The sequence below is a fragment of the Mizuhopecten yessoensis genome, unplaced genomic scaffold (genome assembly GCF_002113885.1).
Source record: "Mizuhopecten yessoensis strain PY_sf001 unplaced genomic scaffold, ASM211388v2 scaffold3575, whole genome shotgun sequence".
Lineage (NCBI taxonomy): Eukaryota > Metazoa > Mollusca > Bivalvia > Pectinida > Pectinidae > Mizuhopecten > Mizuhopecten yessoensis.
In genome coordinates, this window is record NW_018405113.1 from 300443 (window position 1) to 321563 (window position 21121).

Sequence of the window (21121 nt, forward strand, 5' to 3'; positions counted from 1 at the left end):
TTGACTCAAACTCACAGGACTTTCTTAGTCACTGTTGAGTCAAACTCACAGGACTGCCTAAGCCACTGTTGAGTCAAACTCACAGGATTTTCTTGGTCACCGTTGAGTCAAACTCACAGGACTTTCTTAGTCACTGTTGAGTCAAACTCACAGGACTTTCTTAGTCACTGTTGAGTCAATCTCACAGGACTTTCTTAGTCACTGTTGAGTCAAACTCACAGGACGGTCTAAGACACTGTTGAGTTTATGATATTTAAATGAAGTATGATTTAAATGAAATAGTTGTATGTCAAAACAACTTTTGTCTGTGACAGATATGAACTGATTCTGCTGTGTTCATATCCAAAATAATAATCAATGTTTTTGTTAAGGTACACAGGAGTTTAAGGTTATCTTTTCTCCGCCCTGTGTTTCGGAGGTCTAAACACTCCTTTTGCCTTTTTCCCACCACTTTTCCATGATCTCCAGCTATCCACTCTCTCTGTGCGACTCTCCTGGAAATAAATATTTTTAAATATAAACGTCACTCATTTGATACACATAACAACACATGATCTTCTTGCCTCAAACACAAGTTACAGTAAAACAGCGATTATCTAACAGCTAAAATTTCATTTAATTTATCCCAAATATGAAAAAAAAGGTGATATATATGAATCATAGCTTTAGCATTATACAAGACCTCTTTTTTCGTATGTATTAAAGATTATTTTCTAACAATGAAATTGGCTTCCTCTTCCTTTATCTTAATTTACTTAAATTTAAAAAAGTACAAATTATTTCACCTCAAAATTTTTGTTCCATAAAGCATCCGTTTTCTTCTTTTCCTCGGCAGCAGCATCGCCCTCTGCTTTCCTTTTTCTGTAAATAGCAAAAGTCAGTGTGGATTATCTGAGTATTGATTCTGCTCAACATGCAAAGTAACAAAGTTAAGAAAACTAGTATTTTATCGCCAAAGGTATATTTTCCCATACTTTTGATCTTGTTCTTTCGATATATAAGAAGTATAAAATATTTTTAACCCTTTCATCCCTATGGGACTTTAGTAGACTACCATGCATTGATATGGATGAGTCGATTATGGTTTACAGTGGTGAAAGGGTTTAGAGATATTATGGTAATAACATTTTCTTTGCATTCATAACAAATAGAAATTGCATACAACATATTATCCCAAATCAAGGAAAATTAAAGTTCCTGCTCAGACTTGAGGTTCACATTTACTATTTAACTTTTTCAGAGATCATGGGAAACATGGAAAATTTTGTTGAAATGAAGACAAATGGACAACTTTGTATTTGAATATGACATGAATTACAATACATGAAACAAAGAGTTTCAAATTGATCTGATCCTGACAGGCATGATCTACTCATGTTTCTTACCTCTCATGCATGTCCTTGGTTTCACGTTCCTGTCTCATCCTCTCGAGATCGGCAAACAGCTTACAGGTCTGGACGTGGACAGCATGCTTGTACTGAGGACAGAAATCATTTTACAATTTTATCAAACTGTTCACAGTTTATCTATAAATGGGAACCTTGCTAATCTGATAATTGGGCACTTTGTAAATCTGGACACTGAAAATAAGGAACAACATTTATCCAGAGACTGATAATCAGAAATGTGGTTACTCTGGACACTGATAATTGAAAACCTTGTTTATCTGGACATTAATAATTGGGAACCTTGTTTATCTGGACACTGATAATTGGGGACCTTGTTTATCTGGACACTGATAATTGGGAACCTTGTTTATCTAGACACTGATAATTGAGAACCTCGTTGATCTAGATTATGATAATCAAGAACCTGGGTGAAGTCATAATATTATGATGTCACACAGCTGATAACAACTGTGTCATTTATCAATGGCTGCCAGCTAGGAAATCTATGTTTTTAATTCATTGTATAATTTCTTGACCTTTCAAGGCAAAATATACTTGTATGAACAGATGATTTAGAAAGCCTCTGATTTAAGTGTATTGCTGCATTCACATTGAATCTTTCTCCCCTTCATACATAATAATGATTTACAGATAAATAACTACTCTTAACACTAATCTATCACATAATTTCAAATCTGCAACATAAATGCACTTATGACCGGCTTGATCGGATTTTACAGACTTTAACCCATTCACCCCTCAAGACACATTTGAACCCTTCCAACTCAAAGGTTGAAATAGTTCACCATGAAAATTCAGGGGTCAATGAGTTAATTTCCATCAAAGCTCCTAAGTAAATTATTTAATAACTGGACAATGACACTTTCGATTTATGGTAAGTGGCTTTAACATTACCAGGCTATGCAAGCTTGTTCAATTACGTATATTTGTATGAATTTTCACCTAAATCTGATTGAAAATAAGAAGCTAGAACACCCACAATCCTTTCCTATTTATAGAAACAATAACCTTGACCTTAGTGCTAGGATCATGACATGCGAAAATTGTTTGAAGTTTTATAACTTTGAACTTTTGTTTGAAATTTAACAATATCGAACTGATAATTAAGTTGATGGATTGATTACAAACATTTTCCAATTACAGAACAATTGATTTTGTATTTTTGTTGACATGGTGCACAGAACAGGTATTGATGACATCAGACTGACCACTCCGGCCACCATTACCTTGTCTTCATCATCCTCAGGCACATATGGGGGCTTTCCCTCTTTCTTATTCTGTTTCTTTTTCTGTTTGATCTACGAAGTAAACAGAAAGGAATTATGACAATGCTTTTATCATTCATTTTTCAAATCAATACACTTACCAGGTACATTGTGTAAAAAAAAAAAAAAGTTTGAAAAACAATAATGACTAGTGATTACCGGAAGGTATGTTGATACTTGTGTAACACAAGTTATGACACATATACTGTATATACTTATGTCGGACAGAGTGAACGAGGAATTACAGCCTTGGTGGGAAAGAGGTCTAGAGGGTATGACAGTGTTGGAACTCTAATGTGCTGGTAGGTTGACCTCAATCACCAGCAAAAAAACATCAAACACATGTCAAGGTAAAAGACAAACATCAATTTGAATATTGAAAGTGGCTATGGTGACTTTAAAGACCAACAGCTTTAAGATAGTTCAATATTGTAGAGAGTTCTTTAACTCTTTGACCCCTGAAGACACATTTGAAATCTTCCAATTCAAAGGTTGGAATAGTTCATTGTGAAATTTCAGGGGTCAAAGAGTTAAAGAGATTTAAGACATGTAATGTTATTATAGAAAAAAATTCAGGTTATATAGCCCATCCATATCTATTGCAATCCAGTAGAAATGCTTCCAATACTATTTCAGTGTTCTATATAAGCTCAGCCCCTTCTTCAGGAATTTGTGTTGGCCCCCTAGGCTTCCTGCAGGATAAGTATTGTAATCTAACAGCCAGGTTGGTTGTGTCCTTTCCAAAAAAGCACTCCTAGCAACATCAATTTCTCTTGTCTTGAGGACAAATCGTGGCTACTGATCATGTTGTGATGACTAATAGAATCTTCCTTTACCTTGAGGGTGTGACAGAGAAATCTCCAACCCGAGGGGTGATGTTTTTTGGTTGTCTAACCAGAGGCTCTGCCGAGGGTTGGACAACCAAACATATCACCCAGAGGGTTAGAGATATCTCTGTTCCTCAAGGTAGGGGATGATTGTTTTTCTCCCATCCTATTATTTCAGTCACAACTCCACCGACAGTAGTGTAAACAAAAACACATGTGGGGTACGAATATCGCCATTCACTTTTGATGACGTCACAATTAACGGCGACGCATTTAAATGACGTCACAATTGAACATGTGCTAATCGGCACGAGGCTATCTCCCCCTAGGAGGGGACAAGCTGATCTTTCCCAACTAAAACGGGAGACACACACGTGAAGGGTGGGAGAAATTATTAAGAACTGTATCATGGCTATTGATCATGTTGTGATGACATTGTTATGAACTGTAACTATTTTACTTACAAGACGTGACACATTTTTCTGGGTTGGAATGGTTTTATCCTGGGTTTGGCTTCTCCTCACCAACGACAAACCACACAAACCAGATTAATAGCATAACCCATCAAAAACATCCTCCCTCTGTTACATGGTAACTTAATAAATAGTTGTATTAACTTTGTATGAGCTTGGCCCCATAACCAAAGGGTAGTAAAAGTTGAACTTTTCCCTTTAAAGAAGTCCTTTAAACACCTAGCATGGTAACTGACATGCTTAATTCTAAATGGAGCATTTCACTGACTGTATATGATAGTAATCTGGTTTGTGCCGTTTGTAGAGGGCCTGGCACCTTGTCAGTAAAACATTCTTTAACTTATGATATTCTATGTAACACTCACCATTTCATCCACACGGACCTTGGCCTCGTCAATTATTTCTCTACATCGCCGATACCCTTCCTCATTTTCTAACGTCTTGTACGATTTATTTACAGCTGAACAAAGACATTAAATAAAAATAAAATATTTTATTATATAAATGTTATGTGCATCATAAACAAAGTTTTTTTTTATTGTATGTTTTCTATAATTTCGTTTAAGGAATTTTTGGACAAAAAAATTGAAAAAAAAAATTCAACTTTAAACCATAAATGTCAGTTTAAATGAATAGTGGATTAAAATGAAATATAATATGATCTATACGTATCATTTAATTATTAACACAGACAAAATTGTATATTTCTACAGTACCTTCAAATGCTCTTTCCGCTCTGTCTTTGTTGTCTAAATTCTTATCTGGATGGACCAATATTGACATCTGAAATGAAAGAATGCCCTTTTTTACCACATGACAAGGCAAAATGATAAATGCATTTATCAGAATTATGTTACGTGGAAATTACTTTGACAAAAATGGAGTTATTTATTTCTATATTTTCTCTGTTGAGAATTACTATTAAAAATATTACAGAAATGACATCAATTATTTCCACAACATCAATATGCTAACTGATGTACACATTCACGATACTATTTCTTGATATGATACTAAATGTACATGTACTTCTATGAAACAATTTTATGAAGAAAAAAAAAATCATAGACTTTTTAATATGATATTTTTATGACATTACTTTAAGGCATTTGCAGCAAATTTCACTTCCACAAAGCTTGTTTTCAGAATTTAAATAAATTTGATATTTTCTACCATTTTAAAGGTTTTTTGACGTTAAAACTTTGGGAACATAATTTATTGTACAATAAGATATATAACAGTTTCTGTAGAAACCAATACTAACCTGTCTATATCGCTTCTTTATTTCTGCGAATGGTGTATCTGGATCAATTTGTAGCACCTTTTGAAAAATGAAATACAAATTAATAATTTGGGATTTTTTTATACCGACAAGCAATTTTCAAAATGGTAAAAGTTTCATCTACACAGGTTTTCAGCACACCGTTGAGAGTATGTTAATTAGCTTTGATTCTGGTCATGCTGAACAAATGTAATACAAAACAGTGTCCACAAATAAAATACTTTTACAGTTACAAACAAGAAAATACATCCATTGTCCCACATGTTTAAGTCATACCATTAAGTCATATAGTTTGTGCTGCAGAATGGATACAAATAAGTATATAAACCTTATACAAGTGGATACTAATGCCACAAGCATCGGACTGACTACATGCAGCCAGCACCACTTTGGTTGACTACATACATACCTTCAGAGACACTATTATGCATTGATCAACGTTATTCAATGTCACAACCTACCTCAAATGGGTTCAGATTGAAGTAGGTAGCACCTGGCCGATTTAATTTGTCAATTTGTTGTTTTGGGGTCAATACGGAATCCCTATGTTCTATTGCCTTCACCTGAAATTAAAGTATATAACATTACATATTAGTAACACATAAAATGTATATATTCAGAGGAAACACACATTATCTGAATGGTCACAATGTATAAAGGATTTCTATCTATTTCCTATTTCATGATATTCATAAGACAAGCACTAGCAAGTTTTAGAACAGTCAGATGATTAGTAGGAATACATTTGAGATAATTTTTATCATTTGATAGATCCATGTTAAGATAGTTTGTCAAACTTTAGTAAAAACACAAAATAATACTTAAGAAAAACTCGGACTCAGACTACATGCAGCCAGCTAGAGGGAATTTCCCTTTAGCTCAATGGTAAAGCGTCCGACTAGGAACCTGGAGATCGAGGGTTCGATCCCCGGTGGAAGAACACTATTCTCTTTCCTGTTACAAGTGGTGCCTGTGACCAACCCTTGTTTCAAGCATTTGGTGTGTGCTTGGCAAGGGGATACCGGAACCTGGGTTGTAGATAGTTGCGCCTTAGGGGGCGAAGATTTAGAAAAAGGAAGGAGGAATGTAGCGGAACTGAACTGGGTCGATCGTCGGCGACCAGATAGCTCAATTGGTAGAGCGTCCGTCTAGAGTTGGGAAGGTCCTTGGTACGAACCCCGGTCTGGCCGTGCATTTTTCCTCTCCTGTTACAGTAGTGTTACTTGTGACATGACAATTGGTGTTATTACACATGTAAGATATTAAAGATTTGGGTGATGGTATAATTACACCGAATAACAGCCAGATTATATGATGAAACATTTCAATGGTCAGGAAGAGACTTAAGTCAATGAAATAGTTTAGGTTGTTTAAAAAAGAAATTGGCCATATACATAGAGTAGTAATTTCCTAAATTTGCAAATTTCCAACTAGCCATTTTCCTGTTGAAAGAAAATCTATCCTTATGACCAAGGACCCATATCCCTCCAATTAACTGACATTTTATAGTAGTACATGAAGATATGTAATGTCTTGCTTTACACAATAAAACATACATTAGTATGGAGCAACTTATAAACTAGGCAAGATTAGAGCCAACGCTGTTGTTTTCTTAATTGAGGAATAATTTGGTCCTTTGCTCCTCGTCTGGATATCCGAAAGTATTAGAAGTGTCGACCGATTTCGCCCCTACAGTGGGCTTCTTCTGGACAAAATTATAGGATATTTCGACCTCAGGGCCAGTATTCATTAAACTCATACTCAAGCAATGATTTTGTGCTCAAACTTACATTCTTGTAACTCACTTAAATCATGTCAAACGATCAAAAGTCAAATGAAAACATCGAAAACAGTATTCGACTTTAAATCTCTTCAAAGTTTTTCCAAATCATTGAAAAAATAAATTTTTATTATCAAGTTATAACCGGAACAAGAAATTAGACTTGAGCACAAATTCCATGCTTGAGCATGAGAATGGTTTCATGAATACGGGCCCTGAAGTACTAAAAATGTGGGCATATACAATTGTTCTACATATATATATGTATAGTGACATCATTAATAATGGCAGAAATTGTGACGTCATAAACAATAGGTTATATTGTGACGTCATAAACAATAGGTTATAATGTGACGTCATAAACAATAGGTTATATTGTGATGTCATCAATAGTTATTACAAGATAGATAACTCTGTTAAGCCAATATCAATACATATCTAAAAGGACATCAATAAAAATGTTGTATAGCGGGACATAATAATAGTTAAGAGAATGCAAACTCTTTACATACTGAATTGTCCATTGGTAGGTTGTAGTGCAGAGTTTCATCCAGTTGGTAGATATACTGGTCTTATAATAACAGATTTTTAATAATCATTGTAAAACTAGGTTGAAGTCATCTTGAATGATGGAAATAACCTTCTATAAACTGAACAATATAAATTGATAATCAAAGTTTTTGAGTCCAAAGGCCTAGATGAAGGAAAGGTCCTCTCTTAGAGTGGCCATATGGTCATCATTTCCCTTATGACATGGATCCCTGTCATACTGGGATGGCTCTTGAAAGTGTTGAACAGAAGATAATCTGTGTACATGGTTCAGAGGGAATTGCATCATGATCTTTTCTACCTTTTAGTAGAGTAGTTGTAGATTCCGGTATGGTAAGGGGGTCAAAACTTCACTAGAACTTCTATAGGAATGACATCATTGTGAATGCGCTGCTGAATATGGTGTTTACCTCTGTAGGTTTTAATTCGACGTCTGTGAAACACTTTGTAAAATAGTGACAAAAACTTCGTTCAATTAACCTTGTCTGTTGATTTCTCTTCTACAACCTTAGGTCAGTGTAATGTTATAAAATAGAGTACCTCGGCAGTAGGTTGATACGCCCAATTTATAGACATTTTGTTTCCAATAGGTAAGAGTTTATTAATGTTCCCTCTTTTGGGTAACTGAACCATGGTTTTTATGAAGCCGTATGAGAGCATTTTAATGGTTGGAAGCATGGGTTGGTCTTATGGCAGACACTGTAGACTTATAACTTATAAACTATATATGGATGTACTAAATCTTGGTACAGAATGACTTGATTTTTATTGTTTGCAACTAACAATTTTATTAATGAAATTGGGAATTTATTTGCACAAATGCACATAATTATATTTTTCATTGGATTGTGTTGAAAAAGTATGCCGCCCTTTTGTTCCTAATGTTTAAAAGAGTCGTATGTGCTTTCATTTTACCTTACTTGCCATTTGAGTAGTAAAATTGTCACTGTTAACGTACAGGAGTAAACCCACATGTGGGATTGTATCCGACCTGTTTAAGAAAACTACATTTTTTTCACAGTCAGATTTGCAGATGATTTCCTTTTTATTTCATACAAAGCAAATAATTTGACTGCTAAATCACTAGTTATTGTGTCTCGAAATTACTAGAAACGATCGTTTGCGTCGGTTATTTCATATGATTTGTATTTTTACTTTCTGAAATAACTGGGTCTTTGTGCATGTTTGAAATACGCAATACAAAAAAGCATGTTTTTGAAAACAACGACAACCGCACAGAACTTTACCTCGGCATAAAACTCGTTGAATAGAGTCTCCCCTTGTTCATTTTCTTCTACCGGGGGAGTATTATCTTGCCCCTCAGGCAGGTCCTCCGTTTTTTCTGTAGCCATTTGTTTTGCTTTTTACCCACGACACGAAAGAGTTCCAACGTCCTGGTGCATTCGATTACATAGTTACAGAGGGAGCTTGATTAAGAACAAATATATATATAAAAAAAATCCATTTTGGGAACCCTCATCATAGCTAGACTTTAATTAATAGTCCTCGACCAGAAACAAACATCCTTTAACTAAAAGAGTGCCAAATCTCCCTCAGAAATAAATAAGACGCAAACAATTATATTGTATTGAGACTAACTATTCGCACCGACAAAACTCGATCCGTTTCAGTCTATATGGTTATATAAAGGTGATTGTGCAAAGGTACAAAATAAACATATGAATAAATAAATAACGATTGATATTATTTCACCCTTTTGAATAAGTTTTTAGCGTTACTTACTTGGGTTTTGGATTTGTAAATCTATAAAAACAAAAGCATATTGTAGTGTCAAAAGCAGATTCCCATTGCTTCGAAAAAAATATTTTCAACAAGTCATTATTCAATAATTATATCAGTAGCAAGTTGAGCAACCGTCCATGGGGCAAGTTTAACGTTGCTGGAAAGTGACGTTTATGTTAGTACGCCTGAAGTTAAAGATATTTTCATTTTGGCATAACAGCAGAAAGTGTTGTCAAATGGTAAGACAGTGAAGTGGGTCTCGTTCATCTTTTACAGAGTTATTACCCTTTCTTCAGGTTTGATACCGAGGTTCGTACGGAATATAGTTTTCTTATTATTTCACCCACGTTAACCAAACATGCCGTACTTATCAATCTTGGAAAGGCAGAGATGAACTGATGTCTAAAGAAAGTGCAAGAGGGAGAGGGGGTTACTACTATTATATACTACTCATCAGTTTATTAGTTGAAAACATTGACCTTACATTGTATCTTTTCAAAAATTGAATTTGTCCAAATCCCCAGACTCCCATGGCGTTACTATATGTATGATCCACAAATCGGCAGTGAATTTGTGTCACAGTTCGTCTGAAAATATAAGTATCTTGATTAAGAATAAGCGTACATACATGGTTGTGCGCTCCATTTTGTGCTGCATGAAATGTAGAGTTTGACACGCGTTTTTGAAAGAAGTTGGTTCGATTTATAAAATAGAAATTATTCGGTAGAAAATCCTACTTTTGCCTCCAAATGATCAGTCATGGGCAGAAGTGTAGCCTTAGTACGCGCAGGTTTGAAGCGTTTTACTGAAGGGAATGATTTTGGAGTTCTGATTTTGAATTTACCCTTTCTTGATAGCAACATCACTAATTCCCCTACATTCAGTGTTCACATGTCGAAATTGATTCAGTATTCGGATCCTGTTGCGAAGATCGTGATAGATGTCGACTGATGACTGATAAACTTATGGCACAGGTCGCTAACATGATCTCATTTGGAAATATTGTATTCCTTTGTGTCGATGTTTTTGATAATGTTCATTAGTGAACATTGTGGTTGTTTTTTATCACATCCAAAAAAACACGGCTCTAGCGGCCGTTGGATTCATGCAATAAGGGTGTAACCCATTACCGGCGTACATGTTTAAAAAAAAACAAAAAATATGATACACAATGGGAGAACAGGGTAAGAGAAAAAGAATCATTCACCCCCTTGTGGGTGAGATAGGGGAATCTCCACCCTCGGGAAAAGATTCTTAAGTTGCCAAAAACTCGGCAAAGCCTCGTGTTTGGCAACTTAAGAATCTTCCCCTCGGGTTGAGATTCTCCTATCTCACCCCCAAGGGGGTGAACGATTCTATTAGTCACACCCCCAAGATAGGGGAAGATTCTATTAATCATTTATTCATATTTACCAGCTCTTGTGGTTTAATATATAAACTTTCATTATACATTTATAGTTATTACTTATCTAAATATAAATTTGTGCGGTATAAAATGTATAACGATATTTCTGTAACAGTCAACGTCATCCTATAATAGCTTCTTATGATGGTCTCATGAAGCGGGAGAAGAATCATTAAATTGACACTGACACAATTACATTCAACGCCGTTATAGGCTATTTACCACTCTGTTGCAATGCCACTATATACCGACCCTGTCAAGTCCGGATTGCATTCATTACACTGTAAATGCCATGGCCCACGTATTGACATCATCATTATTATGACGCCACAATTGTAATGTTGAATACCACTAATGCTCCGCGGAAGATTGCTGTTATATTTATTAAACAAGCATACAGGGCACGATACTAATTTCAAAATTGAATGGAACTTTTAAAAGCAGATCTTAATTCATAGCATATCAAAATACTCCGAAAAAAGGCAAATAAAGCCATAGAACTGCGTTTATATGGCATTTTCAGTGATAAATGACACAGCCTTGCTTGTTAGCACATTATGACGTTTGCATGAGGATTTTTTTTTCTTTCTGAAGATGTAATACTAAACTTGTTCAAGCACTGCCAAGCGTAGAAAGCTAGAATTTATCGGACATTATTTCCATTGTCAAACAGATCGAATAAGGCGTAGAATAGTTTTCTGCGTTTGCGGTATTATTCCAGGTCATATTTTATAACATAGAGTATTTATATTTTATGATGGCCGAGCGGAGCGGAGCGAGTGTTAACAAATTCTCTGAAACAATGGTAAAAATGTAGGTTTTTGGTTGAAATGTTGATTGTACAATGTTAAGGCGAGCATTTTGGCAATTAAATATTGATTTATTTTGTCATAAATATGAATTATGATTTGACTGTATGTCTTTTATTGAGAATTTGTATGCATGCATATGTACAAGGGCAACACCTGTTAAAAAGGATATATATATATACATGTCAGACTTTTATGCTAATATTGGTTATTATTCACCTGATAACGTGATGCTAACTAAGGTGGATGCTTAATTGTCTTTGAAATTTTTGAAATTTACATTTTTTAACAGGTATAATAAATCACTCCTGGTGATCATGTGTACAGAACTTGTAATCTTTGTTTTAATGAAATTGGTGATGAATATCATTATCTATTTAAGTGCGAACATGTATCTGTTAAACAAATAAGACAACTATTTATTCCAAATTACAACTATACTTACCCTAGCCTTATTAAAATGCGTGGACTATTTACTATATGCAATGTAAAAGTTTTAAAAAATGTTAGGAAATTTCTAGAAAAACTTGAAAAGCTATTGAATGTATGTAATTAGTTTGTAGCCTTTATGCCATTGTTATCCGCCATGTATATATGAATATGATACATATTGACCTCTTGTTACATACTTTGTATGTCTGAGAGAAATAAAAATCTGAATGAAACCACAGGTGAAAATACAGGTCTATCTATCATGAAATGGACTCTATACATTTAAAATAACAATTAACATATATACCTAATTCCAACAGATGGTTTTATCCTCTCTCCACGGACAGGGTGATCACCACACCGTGACATTAGAACAATACGATTAGGTAGACAGTCCGTTGATCGCGATATGAGCCTTCACCACTGACCTGACTTGAGACCCTACTAATATATAAACAAAAGAGGATTCATCCCTATATTGTATAAGTATTGGACTCCTTGTTTGGGCAACTGCACCCTTAGACATATCTAGATATTCAAACTGCTGCTTGCCATAGAAAATCATAGTTCACAGGATGGCTGATATCAGAAGAAAATCCCATATGAAAAAGAGGAAAATCTTCAAAAACCCAAGTCCAGATTATTTTTGGACACAGAAAAAAGGGTGTTGCCCGGGAAACTAGCCGGGACAACACCCCTGGGTCCGCCACAGCCGTAATATCCTTTCAAAGTGAGGTTGTCGTTTGACCTATTTACAGTGCTAAAAGTGTAACATGTGAAACCTAAATTTTAATTTTTGAGAAAAATCAGTTTAGTATTTCCAGGGACGTATAATGTCTATATACTGTCCCTGTCCCTGGTATTTCTTGGTAAATTGTTATAACAAACTGGAACTGTCGAAATCCAAGACGGCTCTCTGCTATGAAAGGCCGTTCATGTCAAAAACGAGATAAACTAACGCGTTGGCATTTAACGCGTTAAACAAGGATTTAACGCGTTAAACAAGGATTTAACGCGTTAAATATAGTTTTAACGCGTTAAATGCTATCACGATAAATATACACTTTTATCGCGTTAAACCCTAACGCGTTCGCTTTTAACGCGTTAAATACATGTTTATTGCGGCAAAAAATATGTTATCGCGTTAAATGCTAACGCATTAAACTTGACAACCAATCAAATGCGTCCTTGCATATCAGCATTGTGAAACCAAAATGCAACTTATAGTTGCTGGGGAGTGGATGTAAACCATGATATAACTGTTTTAGCATCGTACTGTTTCCTTTGATTTTTTTAAATTTCATTTTTTTTAATTATTTCAATTGAGTTTATGAGCAATGTTTGAGAAGTAGGCAGATGCTATTTGTTCAAAATGCATAAAACTATTTAAATTTTGATTTAGAATACATACTATTATATCTTATTGCATAACAATTCCTGTGTATTTTTTATCAAAGTATTCCATTTTGGGTACAGTTCCATTTTGGGTACCCTCACCCTACACCCTTGCGATGAAAGAAGATCACCTACTAATCCAGGGAAACAGTACGATGCGAAAGCATAAATTTTCGATCATATTTCTTAACATGGAAAACTATATGATCACATGAATTGTTTGGGAATAAATGAGTAAAATTTGTCAGAAATTGTCAAAAGTTTGTTTAATGAAGAAAATGATTAAAATGCTGTCAAGTCATTTTCATAGACTGACTTCTAATAGTATATGATGAAGTGTTCCATTTTGGGTACTCGACCAGCAAACAAATTTTAACCACGTGACCTTACAACTTGGCTGAAATATTATGTTCTACAATTTTGCAAATGTAGAAGTGTATACAAAAGGTGTACCAAATTTTCAGATTTCAGATTTTATTTCCAACACTCAGATACATGAAAATGTGTAACATGAGGTACATGTACATGAATTCATATATTAAATTTTGACAGGATGGACAGGTGCATGCATGTATACAAGGCAAGATTGTATTGACACTCAGACACATAATATGTGTTACATGAGGAAATAAAGTTGCAGATATGGAAAATGAAGTACAATGGACAGTTCAATTTAGAATCGGTACGGTATAGTAACATGATATGACATACAATGGAAAATACAAAACAAACATAAAAAACAACCATACATATAATTCACAAGTTATTTAACTATTAACAGTTATACATATGCATCATTCACAAAAGAGGAGCCATTTTGGTTAGGAAAATAGATAAACCTGTCAGAACTCGTTGATTGCATAATGATAAAAGACCTTTAAACTTATAAATATTTGGGTTTGTGCAATAATAACGGGGAATATATTTGTTACGTAAGGTGGATATAGTTATATTATTACATTCAAATATATAATGAAATTCATCTCCGACACTTTCCGCGCACAAATTACATAGTCGATTATCTCGGGGTATGTTATACCATCTACCTGTTTCAATTGGAAACTTCAAATTCGAGGTGCGCAGTTTTGTTATTGGTGTTCTGATATGTTCTGGCAGATTTAATAAATATTTTTCTAGACCAAATTCCGTTTTAAATAGAGTGTAGAACTGCCCACGAGATGAGCTAGTAATGTCATCGAACCATTGCTGTACAAAGTGATCGTTAAGCCGTTGTTTTAAAATGCATTTGTAAAATCCATCAGGCATATGTAATTTATTATCAAATATGTAAGAAAATCCCGTTTCATTGAAAATACCTTTTATATAGTTAATCCATTTGAACTGAAGAGTATCATCGTTTTGCATATGTAAAGCTAGTCGTAGTAATATGCTGCTGAGTTTGTTTTCATTACTAATTATTCTATTCCAAAAACCTAACATTCTTAGTTTAACATTTATTTCCAATGGCACACGACCTAGCTCGCCATAAATCATAAAATTAGGCGTTGTGGATCTCACTTTAAGAATTCTTTTACAAAATTTGAGATGAATCTGTTCGATTATTTTCAGGTTTTCGAATCCCCATACATCCGATCCATACAATAGAATCGGTTCCACTAAAGAATCAAATAGTTTTAATTGTAAATCTATAGGAAGAGAAAGGTTCCTGATTTTTTTGTAGATAGCAAATATTGACTTTTGGGCCTGGTTGATCAATCTGCGTCTTGCGTTTACAAAACTGCCATTGTAATTAAATGTTATTCCTAAGTAAGTAAAATTATCTACAATTTCTAAAATTTCATTTTGTAATACAAATACATGTTGTTGTTTACTTTTCCTCTTGCGAAAAACCATGACTTTTGTTTTATTTACATTTATATTAAGCTTCCAAATCTTACAATACTGCTGGAATACATTCAAAGCACTCTGCAGTCCCTCTGGACTTTCTGAAAATAGGACACTGTCATCAGCGTATAGGAGTACAAAAATTTCTACAAAAATATGTAGTTCATTATACAGCTTATCCCGTACATTTTCGAGTGGAACACAACTTAAAGAAGCAAAATAACTTTCAATGTCATTAAGAAATACTGAAAAAAGAAAGGGGGATAAATTTTCCCCTTGTCTAACCCCGATCAAGCAGGGGAAAAAATCTGACGTTTTCGAGTTGAATTGAACACAGGATTTAATATTATTATACATGTTATAGATAACTTTGAAACATTTCCCGTTTATATTGCTGCTATGTAATTTTTGCCACAGACCTGCTCTCCAGACGGTATCAAATGCCTTTTTAAAATCGATAAAGGTACAGTATAGCTTTTTGCCACTTGAAAGATATATAGAAATGAGAATATGCATAATAAAAACGTTGTCTATAGTTGAATGACCTTTTCTGAACCCTGCTTGACTTCGAGATATTAAATCAATTTGTTTTTCATATTCATTAAGACGGGTATTGATGATTGAAGTAAATAGTTTACCAAGACAACTAATTAAAGTGATAGCTCTATAATTATCAGGGTCTTCTGGACTTCCCTTATTTTTGTATATTGGTTTGATAATGCCGACACTCCAACTTTCCGGAATAATTCCCGTGTCTAATATTATATTGAACAATTTACAATAGACTGTGGTCATTTCCGGTGGGGAATTTTTCAGATATTCATTTAAAACGCGGTCCGGGCCGGACGCTTTATTATTTTTTAATGATTTAATAGCTTTTTGTATTTCTGATTCAGTAATTGGTACATTCAATGTATTGTTGACGTCATCATCATTATCAAAACTGTCGTTATCAACCTCGTCATTATTACTGTCCTCTTCGAGTGAATTAAGTTTCTTAAAATAGTCATATAGGTCGTCAATAGGTATGTCTGGTGTAGTATTTTTATTTTGTGAAAATTTATTAAGTGTTTTCCAGAATGCTTTAGGGTCTCGTTTGGAATTCTCTCTTAATTCTTTTGTGCATTTCTCTTGATATTTTTTGTAATTTTTCCTTAGTTGTTTTCTGTATTCTCTCCCTTTTTTATTCATCGTGTGCTTGGTTTCCGTTAACTTGTTAAATTTATATCTAATTTTATATTTATTAAAGGCGTTTCTAGCAAGTTTACAATCGTGGTTAAACCATGGCTTATTTACATTTTTGTACTTATTTTTACGACGGTGCGACACACCTATTGTATTAGTGGCGCTATTTGTTAACACAGTAGATATGTCGGTCACTAGACCATTAACCTGTTCTTTGGTGATAGTATCACTAAGTAAAACATTATTTAGATTTATATTAATACTATGTAAGTTGTTTTTCACTTCTTGTGAAAAATTTGCCGATTTCATGTAATCCCATCTGATATAGTCTCCCTCTGAAAGACTTTCTTTTTCGTTAATATTTTTTTTTCCCGGAAACATACACGAGAAATTTATTAGATTATGCACGTCTGAAAAGAGTGGGTTAAAATCATTAATTTCAAAATATGTTATTAACGGGAACAAATCAGCAGTCAATATAAGGTAATCGACAACACTAGAATCTTTACAGGTAGTTCTCCCTATATACTTATCACAAGAAACTCGTCCATTTGCGATAAATAAAGAGCATCGTTTGCACATTTCGATTAGTTTTGACCCATAGTTATTAATACGTCCTTTATCTTGGGTACATCTTGAGAGGGGGATATCATGTTGAACTAATCTCTGGAAAGAAAACATATTGTCGATGATCAAATTGTTTTCAGCAATGTCTAAAATGTCATATAAATTTTCATCGGGTTCAATATAATCTACAACTTTAGAAGTTCTAGAATTAAAATCGCCCACAAGCATGATTTTTTTATTTTCATGTGATAACATAATCAACTCATCCTCAATTTCTGTGAATGCGCTGTCTGAGGAATACTTTGAATTCTCAGGAGGGATATATACACAACCTGTAAGTATATTCTCATTTAGGAGAGACAGGTCTTTAGATATTTCAAGCCACAGAACATATTCAGACTGTGTTTTATGAAAACGTACGTAATTGGATAAGCATTTCTTAAAGATAACAGTTATACCTCCAGATTTACGTTTAAATTTAGTTCTGTATTTTGAAAAGGATACATAACCATTTGGTAGATTCAGTTCATCATATTCATCAATTTTTGTTTCCGCACAAATTAAAACATCATAATTAATGATTAGGTTTTGGAATTCGGGATCAAGTAATTTAGATATTATACCACATACATTTAGGAAGCCAAACTTAAGTTCATTGGACTTATCTGGTCCAAAGTTTGAGGTGTCCGATGTAGTGTCCTATAGGACAGTCTCTCGTTGAGCCGGAGTGTCGTGTTGGGGATCTGATGGGAGGGTGTTAGTCGCGTGTCCTGGAGGAAAGGCGTTGTTAGGAGCGAGAGGGTCGCGATTATCGGCGAGACGTGCATGTGCGCGTTGATTGTCGTAGTAGTGTTCATTGGGTGCGCGTTGACTGCCAGAGGGTGCGCGATGACTGCCAGAGGGTGCGCGATGCCTGCCAGAGGGTGCGCGGTGGCTGCCAGAGGTTGCGCGGTGAACGCCAGGGGGTGCGTGGTGGATGCCTGAGGGTGCGCGATGGTTAGGGTGGTGATTGGCCGGGGGTGGGCGGGTATCCCATCGCTGATTGCCAGATGATTCGGCTGGTTGGTAGGGGCTACCGTTCACATATAATGTATCGTACACTATTTTGGCCGTGTCACCCTTTCGTCTGTACTCTTTCATAATCGGATAGAGGGCAGAACGGCGGTCACTGATCTCAGTTGGATACTGCAGCTGGATGGAGTGTTCCGGTTTATTGCGAAGCTTTTCAGGTGCGGCCTTAAGCACACGATCAAGATCGTTGTGATTTACGAATTTGGCAATAATGCTCCTCGGTTTGCCATCACGACGAGGGCGGAGACGATGCACGTTTTGGAACGCTATGTTCTTGGCATCCATTATCTCCAGATGGTGCTCGAAAAAGGTTTTGAGAACTTCCTCTGTGTTTTCCTCATCAATACTAGCCTCGCTTGCGATACCCGAAAATATTAAGTTGTACTTCATTGAGTGAGTTTGAAGTCTGAGAAATTGTTCCCTAAGCTCGTAGTTCTCAGTCTCGAGTTCCCTGTTGAGCATCTCCATTTCTGATACCCGTTGATCTATCTCATGGTGGTGTTTCTCCTCATTGTCAAGGATATCTCTTTGCAGTTCTACTTCGGAAACAACATGTGCTAATTCATCTTTCAATGAACACATACTTGAATCAAGATTATCAAATTTTGTATTTATGTCCACAAGAATATCCAGTTTAGGCAGCTTTTCGGTCATAATTTTTTCAAATCTATCGAGTCTCCCATTAATCAAGTTTATATTAGTAAAAAGCATTTGCATTGTCACCACTGATGTTGTGGACGGCGGCTGCATGGAAGGAGGCGGGAGGGTCTGTTGGGGCGGAGATGGCGATGGTATCAGCGGAGGGAATGGAGGTGGTGAAAGTCCGTAGGGCTGGCCATACGCTGGAGAGTGTACACTGGGTAGTTGGGAGTAAGGCGTACTATGTGTTACATGTACACGTGCCGGTTCGCATGACTGACCATGAACAGTGTTAACTGTAGGAAAGGGCACTGAGTGAGGCGCTATATGTGGATATGGTTGACTTTGCATGTTATTAAAATGTTCATTAAACGTTAGATATCCAGGCTGGCCGATAGAATCAGCCAATGAGAAATTGGGATTTTTTTGTCTTTTGAAGTGTCAGTGACATTTAACTTTAACCTCTATGACCTCGAAACTTTGCCAAAACTTTTTCGAATTCCTTTTTGCTACTAGTTTATGTTTATACAGAAAGTGTACCATTTTTAGGAAAATTTGCATTTTTAGTCTTCCATAGTGTCGGTGTATGTTTACTGTTTTTTTATGAACTTTGCAATTTCAGTCTCCCCAAGTGTCCACGACCTTGACCTTTGAACCTGTGACATAGAAACTTTGCGGAAATATTCCTTGCATGATTACTTCCTATAGCTTTCTTATATATTTGTTTATACAAAAAGTGTACCGTTTTTATGGAAATTCGAAAATTCAGATTCTTGCCATGTTTCATTTGTATCTAGTGACCGTGAGCTTCAACCTCGTGACCTTGAACAATATTTGTACCAATTGCATTGTCTTCAATGTACTGCTAGTTATTTGTTAACAAAAAGTTAGCCGTTTTTCAGTTAACAAACTAGTTTTATAAAATAGTAACCAATGTCATCTACTTACGTTATATACAGATACATTTTATACATCTGAAAGAGCAAAAATTCCACCGTCTTATCCGGACCCGATGAAAAGCATTCATCAGCCATGATTTAGTACGTAACTGCACATGTGATTGGTCCATTCATTTATGACACTTTAACGCGTTAAAAAAATAAGTACAACATTTAACGCGTTAAACTTGGGAAGTATTTTATCGCGCTAAAATATTTTTGATTGTTTAACGCGATAAAAGTAAATATTTAACGTGAAAGCATTTAACGCGTCAATACTATTTTTAACGCGTTAAAATTATATTTAACGCGTAAAATCCTTCTTTAACGCGTTAAATGATGTTTTAACGCGTGAACTGCTAACGCGTTAGTTTATCTCGTTTTTGACATGAACGGCCTTTCATACTCTGCAGGCGACCATTTTGTTTTTCTGATCAGCAGACTTTCCTGATTTACGTGCGACGCTATTAATTTGGATATCATTTTCAAAAGTCTATTTTATCAAAACTAATATTAATGCTTGTTTGGAGAAGAAATTTAATCAGAACCCTCGTTGACTTTATCCTGCCGATATTGATCACCGTGTATCCCCAAATACTCGCCAAAATACCAGAAGTGCACCTTTCAGGGTACAGTACCACGGACTTATATAATCTAATTCCGTGACAGTACTAACACCGCGCAGAGACGTATAAAGCCATAGTATATATATACGTCTCTGCACCGCGTAACTTTGATGATGGTATTTCACGTTCTTTTTATAGAACCACGCGCCCGAAATACTATGATCAAATTGTGATAGAAATGAAAAGTGGATAGTATCTTGGAGAGGGCCATCTTGCTTTTCTGATTTGTCCAAAACTTCGAATTGAAGAACGTGCAAAGGAAAATTGGAATAAAATCGCCCGAGTAGTCTCTGAGACATATAGCAAGTTCTATTTCCAAAATTCAAGATGGATGCCTGGTTTCTGGTCTGAAAAAAACCGGACGATGTGCTGAAAAGAACCCCGAATGGTGTCTCTTGATCATTAAACACCAAAAAATAATCTTGAACGATGCGGTCTTCAAATCATTTGAAATTATTGCATAGTTATCTGATATATATTTCATTTTCATTTTTTTTTCAAACCCCCAAGCGGCGCAAAGCGCCGCCGGGGTTTGATCTGTAAACACTTTGTCCACTTCCGGTGCTTCCCCATGCGTGAAAGCCTTCTGGGAAATTAAGGCCGCATACTGTCTTCAAAAATATGTTGGTAAACCCTTCCGTATCGGTATTGATTGCAGTTTACTTGTAAAATATAATGAATTCTCTATTTAATAAAAACATATATTTAATGCAGTGAAGATAAACGAAACATTATATCTTCACAAGTAAAAACTTCACTCTGTAAGTATTGTCCAATCTGAACGGTACATTATATTTCTGCGTAGATTTTCAGTTTCAAGTTTAGATGAAGTGACGGCAGTATAAGTGGTTGAGCTGTTTACCTTTGCAGCATACATTGTT

The 21121-nt window shown here is 35.3% G+C and overlaps 1 protein-coding gene across 1 annotated transcript; it reads right to left on the reverse strand.

Annotated features, from left to right (window-relative positions):
- LOC110447663 (dnaJ homolog subfamily C member 8-like) lies at positions 1-8961 on the reverse strand. The gene is made up of 9 exons (XM_021493511.1): positions 8833-8961; positions 5718-5819; positions 5239-5295; positions 4691-4757; positions 4340-4434; positions 2636-2707; positions 1386-1477; positions 786-861; positions 1-494 (listed from the first exon to the last, which is right to left on the reverse strand). The coding sequence occupies exons 1-9, from the start codon at positions 8935-8937 to the stop codon at positions 390-392; spliced, it is 771 nt and encodes a 256-aa protein (XP_021349186.1). The 5' UTR covers positions 8938-8961; the 3' UTR covers positions 1-389.
- Between the last annotated feature and the right edge of the window lie 12160 nt (positions 8962-21121).

Excerpts from the sequence above, each read along its gene's own strand:
- LOC110447663 (XM_021493511.1), bottom strand. The coding sequence starts at position 8,937 with ATGGCTACAGAAAAAACGGAGGACCTGCCTGAGGGGCAAGATAATACT. Across the intron at positions 5,820-8,832 it reads TCAACGAGTTTTATGCCGAG|GTGAAGGCAATAGAACATAG; the intron begins GTAAAGTTCTGT and ends CTTTAATTTCAG. Across the intron at positions 1,478-2,635 it reads CTGAGGATGATGAAGACAAG|TACAAGCATGCTGTCCACGT; the intron begins GTAATGGTGGCC and ends TTCTGTCCTCAG.